Below are 14,380 nucleotides of genomic sequence, written 5' to 3'. Positions count from 1 at the left end.
TGTTTATATGCTGTTTAGTACGACATCCTATTTGAAATTATGAGCATTTCTTTGTATTTAATTTAACTAGACAAGTCGGTTAAGAACAAATTCTTATTTAAAATGACGGCCTACCAAAAGGCAGAAGGCGTCCTGCAGGGACAGGGGCCTGGGATTAAAAATCAAACAATAAAATACAAATCTAGGACAAAACACACGTCACGACAAGAGAGACATAAGACAACAACATGGTAGCAACACAACATGACAACAACATGGTAGCAACACAACATGACAACAGCATGGTAGCAACACAACATGACAACAACATGGTAGCAACACAACATGACAACAGCATGGTAGCAACACAACATGACAACAGCATGGTAGCAACACAACATGACAACAACATGGTAGCAACACATGGTAGCAGCACAAAACATGGTACAAACATTATTGGGCACAAAGGTCAAGAAGGTAGAGACAACAATACATCACACGAATCAGCCACAACTGCCAGTAAGAGAGGCCATGATTGAGTCTTTGAATGAAGAGATTGAGATAAAACTGTCCAGTTGGAGTGTTTGTTGCAACTCGTTCCAGTCGCTAGCTGCAGCGAACTGAAAAGACGAGCGACCCAGGGATGTGTGTGCTTTGGAGACCTTTAACAGAATGAGACTGGCAGAACAGGTGTTGTATGTGGAGGATGAGGGCTGCAGTAGATATCTCAGATAGGGGGGAGTGAACAGGTGTTGTATGTGGAGGATGAGGGCTGCAGTAGGTATCTCAGGGGGAGTGAGGCCTAAGAGGGTTTTATAAATAAGCATCAACCAGTGGGTCTTGCGACGGGTATACAGAGATGACCAGTTTACAGAGGGGTATAGAGTGCAGTGATGTGTCCTATAAGGAGCATTTGTGGCAAATCAAACCACGTGACCTTTGTTTTGGAGGTGTTCAGAACAAGGTTAAGGGCAGAGAAAGCTTGTTGGACACTAAGAAAGCTTTGTTGTAGAGCATTTAACACATAATCTGGGGAGGGGCCAGCTGAGTATAAGACTGTATCATCTGCATATAAATGGATGAGAGAGCTTCCTACTGTCTGAGCTATGTTGTTGATGTAAATTGAGAAGAGCATGGGGCCTAGGATCGAGCCTTGGGGTACTCCCTTGGTGACGGGCAGTGGCTGAGACAGCAGATGTTCTGATTGTATATACTGCACTCTTTGAGGTACTTAGCAAACCAGGCCAAAGACCCCTCAGATACACCAATACTGCCAACAAGAATGGAATGGTCTACCGTATCAAAAGCTTTGGCCAATAGCAGCACAACGTTGCTTAGAATCAAGGGCAATGGTGACATCATTTAGGACCTTTTAAGGATGCAGTGACACATCCATAACCTGAGCGGAAACCGGATTACATACCAGAGAGAATACTATAGACATCAAGAAAGCCAGCCAGATGATTATTGATTAGTTTTTCCAACACTTTTGGAAACTGACTGGCTTTCGAATCGTACTACACCGGCTCAGACGCTCGTCGGATGTGGCAGAGCTTGCAAACTATTACAGACTACAAAGGGAAGCACAGCCGAGAGCTGCCTAGTGACACGAGCCTACCAGACGAACTAAATAACTTCTATGCTGGCTTCGAGGCAAGTAACACTGAAACATGCATGAGAGCATCAGCTATTCCAGACGGATGTGTCATCACGCTCTCTGCAGCCAGCGTGAGTAATAACTTTAAACAGGTCAACATTCTCAAGGCCGCAGGGCCAGACGGATTACCAGGACGTGTACTCCGAGCATACGCTGACCAACTGGCAAGTGTCTTCACTGACATTTTCAACCTCTCCCTGTCTGAGTCTGTAATACCAACATGTTTCAAGCAGATCACTATAGTCCCTGTGCCCAAGAACACTAAGGTAACTTGCCTAAATGACTATCAACCCGTAGCACTCACGTTTGTAGCCATAAAATGCTTTGAAAGGATGTTCATGGCTCACATCAACATCCTCCCAGAAACTCTAGACCCACTCCAATTTGCATACAGCCCTAACAGATCCACAGATGATGCAATCCCTATTGCACCCTTTCACACCTGGACAAAAGGAACACTTACAGTATGTGAGAATGCTATTCATTAACTACAGCTCAGCGTTCAACACCAAAGTGCCCTCAAAGCTCATCACTAAGCTAAGGACCCTGGGACTAAACACCTCCCTCTGCAACTGGATCTCGGACTTCCTGACGGGCCGCCTCCAGGTGGTAAGGGTAGGCAACAACATGTCTGCTACGCTGATTCTCAACATGGGACCTCTCAGGGGTGCGTGCTCAGTCCCCTCCTGTTCTACCTGACAACATGGCCAGGCCATCATTATGTTGGCCGATGACACAAATGGTAGGCCTGATCACCGACAACGATCAGACATGTTCCTTGGTGTCCAGATCACCAACATGGTCCAACCACACCAAGACAGTGGTGAAGAGGGCACAACAAAAACCTTTTCCCCCTCAGGAGTCTTAAAAGATTTGGCATGAGTCCTCAGATCCTCAAAAGGTTTTACAGCTGCACCATCGAGAGCATCCTGACAGGTTGCATCACTGCCTGGTATGGTAACCCGTAGTAAACGGGATATTTTGTCAGGACAAGATGCTAGAATATGCATATAATTGACAGATAGAAAACACTCTAAAGTTTCCAAAACTGTAAAAATATTGTCTGTGAGTATAACAGAACTGATATTGCAGGCGAAAGCCTGAGAAAAATCCAATCCGGAAGTGACTCATCTTTTGAAAGCTCTGCGTTCCAATGCGTCCCTATTGAGCAGTGAATGGGCTATCAACCAGATTACTTTTTCTCCGTTTTCACCAAGGTGTCTACAGCATTGTGACGTAGTTTTACGCATTTATGTTGAAGAATAGCCGTAAGCGGCTACATTGCGCAACTGGTCACCTGATGCTCTCAGAGTGATTCTCGCGTAAAATACAGAGGTAGCCATTACTCCAATCGGTCCTACTGAAAAACCAATTGTCCCGGTGGATATATTATCGAATAGATATTTGAAAAACACCTTGAAGATTGATTATAAACAACGTTTGCCATTTTTCTGTCGATATTCTGGAGCTAATTTGGAATATTTTTTGGCGTTTTCGTGACAGTAATTTCCGGTCGATTTCTCAGCCAAACGTGAAGAACAAACGGAGCTATTTCGCCTACAAAAATAATATTTTGGGAAAAAATGAACATTGGCTATCTAACTGGGAGTCTCGTGAGTGAAAACATCCGAAGCTCAACAAAGGTAAAAGATTTAATTTGATTGTTTTTCTGATTTGCTTTCTGATTTCTGTGACCAAGTTACCTGCTGCTAACTGGACAAAATGCTATGCTAGGCTATCGATAAACTTACACAAATGCTTGTCAGGCTGTAAAGCATATTTTGAAAATCTGAGATGACAGGATGATTAACAAAAGGCTAAGCTGTGTCTCAATATATTTCACTTGTGATTTTCATTTCTAGGAATATTTATGTCCGTTGCGTTATGCTAATTAGTGTCAGTCGATGATTACGATCCCGGACCCGGGATGGGGAGTCACTAGAGGTTTTAACGTGCAGAAAACCCAGGCTTTTACTAGAGCAGAAATCAGTGAAGCAGATATCAGAGCACAAGTCAGAATTGGGGCTAGCAACAGTAGATGGGCCAGGGTGTACATGCACATTTCCAGATATCATCAGTAGTAATACAATCAGGGCACGGCAGAGGACAAGGAGAGCTCTGCAGTGTTGATTTATGACATTTGAATGTGCATCAGATGGCAACAAGACCATATTGTACAGCAAAAAAAAGCCGGCGAGAGGTGGTTAGAATAGGATGGGAGGCCAAGAGTCTGTCTAACCAATAGAGAGTCAGAGTCCCGAGTCCCGGGAACAAAACAGTCTGTCCCACAGTAGCTAGCAAGTGTCTGTTCACCGTTTTTTTTTTCTTCACGTGGAAAAGGAGGTCGTTAGCTAACTATACCTCTTCACTTTCATCGAATGGTCCTTTACGACGTCCAAACAAAGTCGTCCTTTGGCTGTCGTATTTTAGAGATTGCGAGGAGGATATCTTCTGATGTGATCAAAAGCAACAATATTGTTTCTTATCGAAGTCATTTACAATTGAAGTGTCCTGGTTGCATATCAGTTCAAAATAGAGATGAATCCAGGGGGTACGGTATTGTAACGACCCTCTTCACAGATGGAGGGAGCTTCGAAGGCATTTGGGAGGTTGTGAGACTCTCCTGCCATTGTTGGGCTCAAGGGCTTGGACACCTCTCACTTCACACCTCCGTGCTAATTGATCTGATCTGTTCTTGCCTTAATAGCATTCAGTGCTAATTGATCTGATCTGTTCTTGCCTTAATAGCATTCAGTGCTAATTGATCTGATCTGTTCTTGCCTTAATAGCATTCAGTGCTAATTGATCTGATCTGTTCTTGCCTTAATAGCATTCAGTGCTAATTGATCTGATCTGTTCTTGCCTTAATAGCATTCAGTGCTAATTGATCTGATCTGTTCTTGCCTTAATAGCATTCAGTGCTAATTGATCTGATCTGTTCTTGCCTTAATAGCATTCAGTGCTAATTGATCTGATCTGTTCTTGCCTTAATAGCATTCAGTGCTAATTGATCTGATCTGTTCTTGCCTTAATAGCATTCAGTGCTAATTGATCTGATCTGTTCTTGCCTTAATAGCATTCAGTGCTAATTGATCTGATCTGTTCTTGCCTTAATAGCATTCAGTGCTAATTGATCTGATCTGTTCTTGCCTTAATAGCATTCAGTGCTAATTGATCTGATCTGTTCTTGCCTTAATAGCATTCAGTGCTAATTGATCTGATCTGTTCTTGCCTTAATAGCATTCAGTGCTAATTGATCTGATCTGTTCTTGCCTTAATAGCATTCAGTGCTAATTGATCTGATCTGTTCTTGCCTTAATAGCATTCAGTGCTAATTGATCTGATCTGTTCTTGCCTTAATAGCATTCAGTGCTAATTGATCTGATCTGTTCTTGCCTTAATAGCATTCAGTGCTAATTGATCTGATCTGTTCTTGCCTTAATAGCATTCAGTGCTAATTGATCTGATCTGTTCTTGCCTTAATAGCATTCAGTGCTAATTGATCTGATCTGTTCTTGCCTTAATAGCATTCAGTGCTAATTGATCTGATCTGTTCTTGCCTTAATAGCATTCAGTGCTAATTGATCTGATCTGTTCTTGCCTTAATAGCATTCAGTGCTAATTGATCTGATCTGTTCTTGCCTTAATAGCATTCAGTGCTAATTGATCTGATCTGTTCTTGCCTTAATAGCATTCAGTGCTAATTGATCTGATCTGTTCTTGCCTTAATAGCATTCAGTGCTAATTGATCTGATCTGTTCTTGCCTTAATAGCATTCAGTGCTAATTGATCTGATCTGTTCTTGCCTTAATAGCATTCAGTGCTAATTGATCTGATCTGTTCTTGCCTTAATAGCATTCAGTGCTAATTGATCTGATCTGTTCTTGCCTTAATAGCATTCAGTGCTAATTGATCTGATCTGTTCTTGCCTTAATAGCATTCAGTGCTAATTGATCTGATCTGTTCTTGCCTTAATAGCATTCAGTGCTAATTGATCTGATCTGTTCTTGCCTTAATAGCATTCAGTGCTAATTGATCTGATCTGTTCTTGCCTTAATAGCATTCAGTGCTAATTGATCTGATCTGTTCTTGCCTTAATAGCATTCAGTGCTAATTGATCTGATCTGTTCTTGCCTTAATAGCATTCAGTGCTAATTGATCTGATCTGTTCTTGCCTTAATAGCATTCAGTGCTAATTGATCTGATCTGTTCTTGCCTTAATAGCATTCAGTGCTAATTGATCTGATCTGTTCTTGCCTTAATAGCATTCAGTGCTAATTGATCTGATCTGTTCTTGCCTTAATAGCATTCAGTGCTAATTGATCTGATCTGTTCTTGCCTTAATAGCATTCAGTGCTAATTGATCTGATCTGTTCTTGCCTTAATAGCATTCAGTGCTAATTGATCTGATCTGTTCTTGCCTTAATAGCATTCAGTGCTAATTGATCTGATCTGTTCTTGCCTTAATAGCATTCAGTGCTAATTGATCTGATCTGTTCTTGCCTTAATAGCATTCAGTGCTAATTGATCTGATCTGTTCTTGCCTTAATAGCATTCAGTGCTAATTGATCTGATCTGTTCTTGCCTTAATAGCATTCAGTGCTAATTGATCTGATCTGTTCTTGCCTTAATAGCATTCAGTGCTAATTGATCTGATCTGTTCTTGCCTTAATAGCATTCAGTGCTAATTGATCTGATCTGTTCTTGCCTTAATAGCATTCAGTGCTAATTGATCTGATCTGTTCTTGCCTTAATAGCATTCAGTGCTAATTGATCTGATCTGTTCTTGCCTTAATAGCATTCAGTGCTAATTGATCTGATCTGTTCTTGCCTTAATAGCATTCAGTGCTAATTGATCTGATCTGTTCTTGCCTTAATAGCATTCAGTGCTAATTGATCTGATCTGTTCTTGCCTTAATAGCATTCAGTGCTAATTGATCTGATCTGTTCTTGCCTTAATAGCATTCAGTGCTAATTGATCTGATCTGTTCTTGCCTTAATAGCATTCAGTGCTAATTGATCTGATCTGTTCTTGCCTTAATAGCATTCAGTGCTAATTGATCTGATCTGTTCTTGCCTTAATAGCATTCAGTGCTAATTGATCTGATCTGTTCTTGCCTTAATAGCATTCAGTGCTAATTGATCTGATCTGTTCTTGCCTTAATAGCATTCAGTGCTAATTGATCTGATCTGTTCTTGCCTTAATAGCATTCAGTGCTAATTGATCTGATCTGTTCTTGCCTTAATAGCATTCAGTGCTAATTGATCTGATCTGTTCTTGCCTTAATAGCATTCAGTGCTAATTGATCTGATCTGTTCTTGCCTTAATAGCATTCAGTGCTAATTGATCTGATCTGTTCTTGCCTTAATAGCATTCAGTGCTAATTGATCTGATCTGTTCTTGCCTTAATAGCATTCAGTGCTAATTGATCTGATCTGTTCTTGCCTTAATAGCATTCAGTGCTAATTGATCTGATCTGTTCTTGCCTTAATAGCATTCAGTGCTAATTGATCTGATCTGTTCTTGCCTTAATAGCATTCAGTGCTAATTGATCTGATCTGTTCTTGCCTTCAGTCTTTTATTATGTAACATATGTCGTTGTAATTTATAAGTTTTTTTAGCAGTTGGAAAGGACATGGAGGACACCAGCTCCATCAGGATTCGACTCCACTCTGTATAGCTGGAAATACAATCCAAGCCCCTTTTGTTCAGGGACACATTATTCCATTTCTGTTAGTCAGATGTCCGTGGGAACTTGTTCAAGTTTATGCTTCAGTTGTTGAATCTTACGTTCATGCAAATATTTACGTTTGCTGAAAATAAACGCAGTTGACAGTGAGAGGACGTTTCTTTTTTTTGCTGAGTTTATGTATGAGGCGATGCCTCTCACGCCCTAATGGATGGGCCACCACTGAAATGCACTTGTGGTTGTTTTAAGACCGTGTGTGTGTGTCTGTGTGTCTGTGTGTCTGTCTGTGTGTGTGTGTGTGTGTGTGTGTGTGTGTGTGTGTGTGTGTGTGTGTGTGTGTTATAACAGGACGCGTCGGATGTTCAAGCAGCTGGGTCTGGAGGACTTCACCGCTGTCAACATTCAGGTATTGGGAGCAGAAGATACCTACGGACCACACAGCAATAACACGGTACGCTACGTCTGTGTGTCTGTGTGTCTGTGTGTGTGTGTGTGTGTGTGTGTGTGTGTGTGTGTGTCTGGTTTTCTCATGTTCACAACCACTAGCTATAGTGTGTGTGTGTGTTGAATAGGTTTGTGTGCTACTGACGGGCCACCCCCAGGTGGTGAGGGTAGGCAGCAGCACATCAGCCACACTCACTCTCAACACTGGGGGCTCCTAGTGTTAGCTAGTGTTAGCTAGTGTTAGCTAGTGTTAGCTAGTGGTAGCTAGTGACAGCTAGTGTTAGCTAGTGACAGCTAGTGTTAGCTAGTGTTAGCTAGTGGTAGCTAGTGACAGCTAGTGTTAGCTAGTGACAGCTAGTGTTAGCTAGTGGTAGCTAGTGACAGCTAGTGACAGCTAGTGACAGCTAGTGACAGCTAGTGGTAGCTAGTGACAGCTAGTGGTAGCTAGTGGTAGCTAGTGACAGCTAGTGACAGCTAGTGACAGCTAGTGGTAGCTAGTGGTAGCTAGTGGTAGCTAGTGACAGCTAGTGACAGCTAGTGACAGCTAGTGACAGCTAGTGGTAGCTAGTGTTAGCTAGTGATAGCCAGTGTTAGCTAGTGACAGCCAGTGACTCGTCACATCTCCACCCGGCACAGTCAGAAGAGGACTGGCCACCCCACATAGCCTGGTTCCTCTCTAGGTTTCTTCCTAGGTTTTGGCCTTTCTAGGGAGTTTTTCCTAGCCACCGTGCTTCTACACCTGCATTGCTTGCTGTTTGGGGTTTTAGGCTGGGTTTCTGTACAGCACTTTGAGATATCAGCTGATGCAAGAAGGGCTTTATAAATACATTTGATTTGATCACATACGCTGCTGCTACTGTTCATTATCTGTCCTGTTGCCTAGTCATTTTATCCTTACCTATATGGACATATCTACCTCAATTACCTCGTACCCCTGCACATCAACTTGGTATTAATACCCCGTGTAATAGGGTGTCATTTGGGACCCACGCCAACAGGGTGTATGACTGTCAGAGGTCAGGGGTCAGGGGTGAACCTGTTTCATGCCTATTTACCCACCAAGGGCTCTGCTGGCAATGGATTCATACAGCATTTCTAAACTCTCTCCCCTTCACCCCCTCTTTCTCCCCTTCACCCCCCCTCTCTCTCTCTCTCTCCTTCACCCCCCCCTCTCTCTCTCTCTCTCCTTCACCCACCCTCTCTCTCCCCTCTCTCGCTCTCTCTCTCTCTCTCCCCTCTCACGCTCTCTCTCTCCTTCACCCCTCTCTCTCTCTCTCCTTCCCCCCTCTCTCTCTCTCTCTCTCTCTCTCTCTCTCTCTCTCTCTTCTTCACTCCCCCCTCTCTTTCGCTCTCTCTCCTTCACCCCCCCTCTTTCTCTCTCCTTAACTCCTTCACCCCCCTCTTTCTCTCTCCTTAACTCCTTCACCCCCCTCTCTCTCTCTCCTTAACTCCTTCACCCCACCTCTCTCTCTCTCCTTAATTCCTTCACCCCCCCCTCTCTCTCTCTCTCTCTCTCTCTCTCCTTAACTCCTTCACCCCACCTCTTTCTCTCTCCTTAATTCCTTCACCCCCCCTCTCTCTCTCTCTCTCTCTCTCTCTCTCTCTCTCTCTCCTTAACTCCTTCACCCCTCTCTCTCTCTCTCCTTCCCCCCTCTCTCTCTCTCTCTCTCTCTCTCTCTCTCTCTTCTTCACTCCCCCCTCTCTTTCGCTCTCTCTCCTTCACCCCCCCTCTTTCTCTCTCCTTAACTCCTTCACCCCCCTCTTTCTCTCTCCTTAACTCCTTCACCCCCCTCTCTCTCTCTCCTTAACTCCTTCACCCCACCTCTCTCTCTCTCCTTAATTCCTTCACCCCCCCCCCTCTCTCTCTCTCTCTCTCTCTCTCTCTCTCTCTCTCTCCTTAACTCCTTCACCCCCCCCTCTCTCTCTCCTTCTCTCTCTCTCTCTCTCTAACTCCTTAACCCCTCCTCCCTCTCTCTCCCTCTCCCCTCTTCCCTCTCTCTCCCTCTCCCCTCCTCCCTCCTCTCTCCAGACCCCTAGAGAGGTGGTAGTCTGGATGGCTGTGCGTCATAAACAGAAGAAAGCTCTGGAGTTCTTTGCCAGGGAGATAGCACCTGCAGGAACGGGCATGGGTAGGAGCGTAAACACACACGCTAGTATAAGCTCACATTAATGTAGGATGCCCACACACACTGTGTACACACACACACACACACACTAGTATAAGCTCGTATTAATGTAGGATTCCCACACACACTGTGCACACACACACACACACACACACACACACACACACACACACACACTGTACACACACACACACACTGTCCCCCTTCTCCTCCCTCTCCCTCCCTCTCCTCCTCTCCCCTCCCTCCCTCTCTCTCTCCCCCTCCCCCTCTCCTCCTCCCCCTCCTCCCTCCCTCCCCCTCCCTCCCTCTCCCCCTCCCTCTCTCTCCCCCTCCCTCCCTCTCCCCCTCCCTCTCTCTCCCCCTCCCTCCCTCTCCCCCTCCCTCCCTCCCTCTCCCTCCCCCTCCCTCCCTCTCCCCCTCCCTCTCTCTCCCCCTCCCTCTCTCTCTCTCCCCCTCCCTCCCTCTCCCCCTCCCTCCCTCCCTCTCCCTCCCCCTCCCTCCCTCTCCCCCTCCCTCTCTCTCCCTCTCCCTCTCTCTCCCCCTCCCTCCCTCTCCCCCTCCCTCCCTCCCTCTCCCTCCCCCTCCCTCCCTCTCCCCCTCCCTCCCTCCCTCTCCCCCTCCCTCTCTCTCTCTCTCCCTCCCTCCCTCCCTCTGTTCCTTAGTTGAACTCTGTATGAATCAGTGAATGCGGGAACGAGTGTTATGTTGACACAGAGTTACAGTAACAGCATATTGCCATATGACTAACAGGAGGCATCCCAAATGGCTCCCTGTTCCCTATATAGTGCACTACCATTAACCAGAGTCCTGTGGGTCTTTTCTACTGTAGTGCACTTGGGATTGATCCACTGTCTGTACATGGACAGATGTTAGGGTGGATTCCTCATAATCACAACCACTAGCTATAGTGTGTCTGGATTGTGTGTGTGTGTGTGTGTGTATGTGTGTGTGTGTGTGTGTGTGTGTGTGTCTGGTTTTCTCATGTTCACAACCACTAGCTATAGTGTGTGTGTGTGTGTGTGTCTGTGTCTGTGTGTGTGTGTCTGGATTCCTCATAATCACAACCACTAACTAAACCATGTCTGTGTGTTCTCTCTCTCCTAGCTCCTGGACTCATGGGCATAGTTGGAGGACGACCAAGAGTGTAAGTATTTAAAAGGGATTCTCATATATGCTCACACATAGGGCTGTTATGGTGACCGTATTACCGCCAAACCGGCGGTCACAAGTCAACGTGACCGTTTGGTTACGGTAAAAAAAAGGCTTCTCCAAGCTCTGATGCTGCTGATGGTCATTAGTAGCCTACCAAACTGTCTAACTGCCTGGTACTCAGCACTCTATTGTCCCTCTAATCACTCTGACATCAATGCAAATGTATTCGAAAAATCTAATCAAACACTTCATGAGAGCTCATGTTCCGCAACATTTCAATAGGCCAAATGCAATTGCGTGAGAAAACCGAGTGATGGCCTCTGTTAAAAAGAAGAGGATCCCATCATCTTTCGAAAGGCTAGGCCTACTATATTTATTTATCTATCAACTTTCCTAATATGAAGCACATTGCTTCTCTTTACAACAGGAGTATAGCCTGCTTGTCTGAAAATAAACCTCGGGGAAAAGCGTCCTCTATTTACATCCATTAGATTACATCCTCTATTTAAATCCATTAGATTACATCCTCAATTTAAATCCATAGATTACATCCTCAATTTAAGTCCATAGATTACATCCTCTATTTAAGTCCATAGATTACATCCTCTATTTAAGTCCATAGATTATGTTTTTCCCCGCTGCCCCTGTTTTGATAATGGATCGTTATAAAACAAAACAAATTCCACACATATATTATTTAGAATATATTTCCCATCATTTCCCATCATTTCCCATCAATTCCCATTATTAAAGTGGCTGGAGTTGAGTCAGTGTGTTGGCAGCAGCCTCTCAATGTTAGTGGTGGCTGTTTAACAGTCTGATGGCCCTGAGATAGAAGCTGTTTTTCAGTCTCTCGGTCCCTGCTTTGATGCACCTGTACTGACCTCGCCTTCTGGACGATAGCGGGGTGAACAGGCAGTGGCTCGGGTGGTTGTTGTCCTTGATGATCTTTATGACCTTCCTGTGACATCGGGTGGTGTAGGTGTCCTGGAGGGCAGGTAGTTTGCCCCCGGTGATGCGTTGTGCAGACCTCACTACCCTCTGGAGAGCCTTACGGTTGTGGGCGGAGCAGTTGCCGTACCAGGCGGTGATACAGCCCGACAGGATGCTCTCGATTGTGCTTCTGTAAAAGTTTGTGAGTGCTTTTGGTAGCCTAGCTCATAGATTTGTATCTTATTGAAACAAAACAAAATAAGTTCTTAAAATGAAGCGCGTTAATCGGCTTTACAAAGAGCCCAGCTGGCGCATATAAGCAGTGGGTGAGGTTCCAGTTTTTGGGCAGAGATAATGTTCACCATAAATATGCACCTTTGATGATAATAAAAGCATTAGATACATAATCACATTTGTGGCCACTGTTGATAATGGTGTTTTCCTGCTAATGGAACATTTGCTCTCATAGCCTACTGCCATGTTCGCATTTCTGCGCTTATAATGTGAAGAAATAGCCTAATAGTTTATCACCATTTTAAGCTAAATGTTCTCGTCTGTTGCGTCAGCCTCGTTGCGTAAAAACAGGATTTTATTTTTATGCTAGTGGTTGTATTTCTTTTGGGATCTATCGCATCCCACAACTGTCCCAGACTATGTTTGGAATATTTATTTCTCACACAGAATAGAATGGGTCAACTTTTGTACTATGGGGGATAGTAGATTGACAGGCTAGTGCTCTTGCTGTTCGTTAGGCCTACTCATCTTATTGGCTGACGAAAAGATAATGTGGACAGTTGTTCCAATATCTTCAATATGCACCTCGGAATTGGATAAGGATGTACGCAGTAGCGTCTCCGATGTGTCTGTCTTCACTTGTAGCCTGTGAGAAAGACCCGATCATGTAATGGAGAGCCATGTGAGTGAGAGGTGACCCCATCACGTGATGGAGAGCCATGTGAGTGAGAAAGACCCCATCACGTGAAGGAGAGCCATGTGAGTGAGAGGTGACCCCCATCACGTGATGGAGAGCCGTGTGAGTGAGAGGTGACCCCCATCACGTGATGGAGAGCCGTGTGAGTGAGAGGTGATTCAGCTGGTTATCATAATGACGGCCACCGGCCACAAAAGGCATGGATTTCTTTAGGGGGCGTTACGGCCACAACAAATGGGATGCCGCCAGAAAATGACGAGGCATTATCAAGTGCTTGTCAAATTGTCAGTGAGAGACTGATGAAGTGTGTACAGCCTGTGCAAAAACAAAGCAGAGCCTTTTCAAGCCACTTTTTTTCAAATCATCATTAGAGTCGCATCATGCAGCCTTACAATGCATTAAAAATCTAAACATATCAGCCCAACGTTTATAGAACAACTAAAGTTACATTACGAACTCTACATTAAGCATTTAGGAGGACCTCCCTCAAATCATTTGGAGAAAGGATCATTTCTATTTTATTCAGTTTTTTTGTGCAGTTGTATTCTTCAGACTATAAAATAATATAAAATTATGCCACGGAATTCTAAGCAAATCTTGTCTGCTAAATGAACTGGTGTAGCCTAGAGCCATATGGCACAGCCAGATCAGGGCCTAACATGAGGACAATTCAGAGTATGCTCTTTCGTTGTTCTGAAATAAACTAAATAAATACATTTTCTTCAAATCGTGCTTCTTTAGACCTGTCTAAAATGGATTTATTGGGATGGTGTAGGCTATGTTACATGGATTTATTGGGATGGTGTAGGTAGACTATATTACATGGATTTATTGTGATGGTGTAGGCTATATTACATGGATTTATTGGGATGGTGTAGGTAGACTATATTACATGGATTTATTGTGATGGTGTAGGTAGACTATATTACATGGATTTATTGTGATGGTGTTAGGCTATATTACAATGATTTATTGGGATGGTGTAGGCTATATTACATGGATTTATTGTGATGGTGTAGGTAGACTATATTACATGGATTTATTGTGATGGTGTAGACTATATTACATGGATTTATTGTGATGGTGTAGGTAGACTATATTACATGGATTTATTGTGATGGTGTAGGTAGACTATATTACATGGATTTATTGTGATGGTGTAGGTAGACTATATTACATGGATTTATTGTGATGGTGTAGGTAGACTATATTACATGGATTTATTGTGATGGTGTAGGCTATATTACATGGATTTATTGTGATGGTGTAGACTATATTACATGGATTTATTGGGATGGTGTAGGCTATATTATATGGATTTATTGGGATGGTGTTAGGCTATATTACATGGATTTATTGGGATGGTGTAGGCTATATTACATTGATTTATTGGGATGGTGTTAGGCTATATTACATGGATTTATTGGGATGGTGTAGACTATATTACATGGATTTATTGTGATGGTGT

General features: G+C 43.8%; 1 protein-coding gene across 1 annotated transcript in view; it reads left to right on the top strand.

Moving 5' to 3' along the window:
• Positions 1-14,380, top strand: part of lratb.1 (lecithin retinol acyltransferase b, tandem duplicate 1) — a 60,784-nt gene that overhangs the window by 20,194 nt on the left and 26,210 nt on the right. The window contains exons 12-14 of the mRNA XM_036958356.1: positions 7,675-7,777; positions 9,800-9,899; positions 11,001-11,040. Of these exons, the coding sequence (XP_036814251.1) occupies positions 7,675-7,777; positions 9,800-9,899; positions 11,001-11,040 (243 nt within the window). The remainder of the gene's footprint in view (positions 1-7,674; positions 7,778-9,799; positions 9,900-11,000; positions 11,041-14,380) is intronic.

This window comes from Oncorhynchus mykiss, chromosome 21, assembly GCF_013265735.2.
Source record: "Oncorhynchus mykiss isolate Arlee chromosome 21, USDA_OmykA_1.1, whole genome shotgun sequence".
In the NCBI taxonomy this organism is placed as follows: domain Eukaryota; kingdom Metazoa; phylum Chordata; class Actinopteri; order Salmoniformes; family Salmonidae; genus Oncorhynchus; species Oncorhynchus mykiss.
The sequence above is the reverse complement of the archived record's forward strand: the minus strand, read 5'-3'. Positions and strand labels throughout refer to the sequence as shown.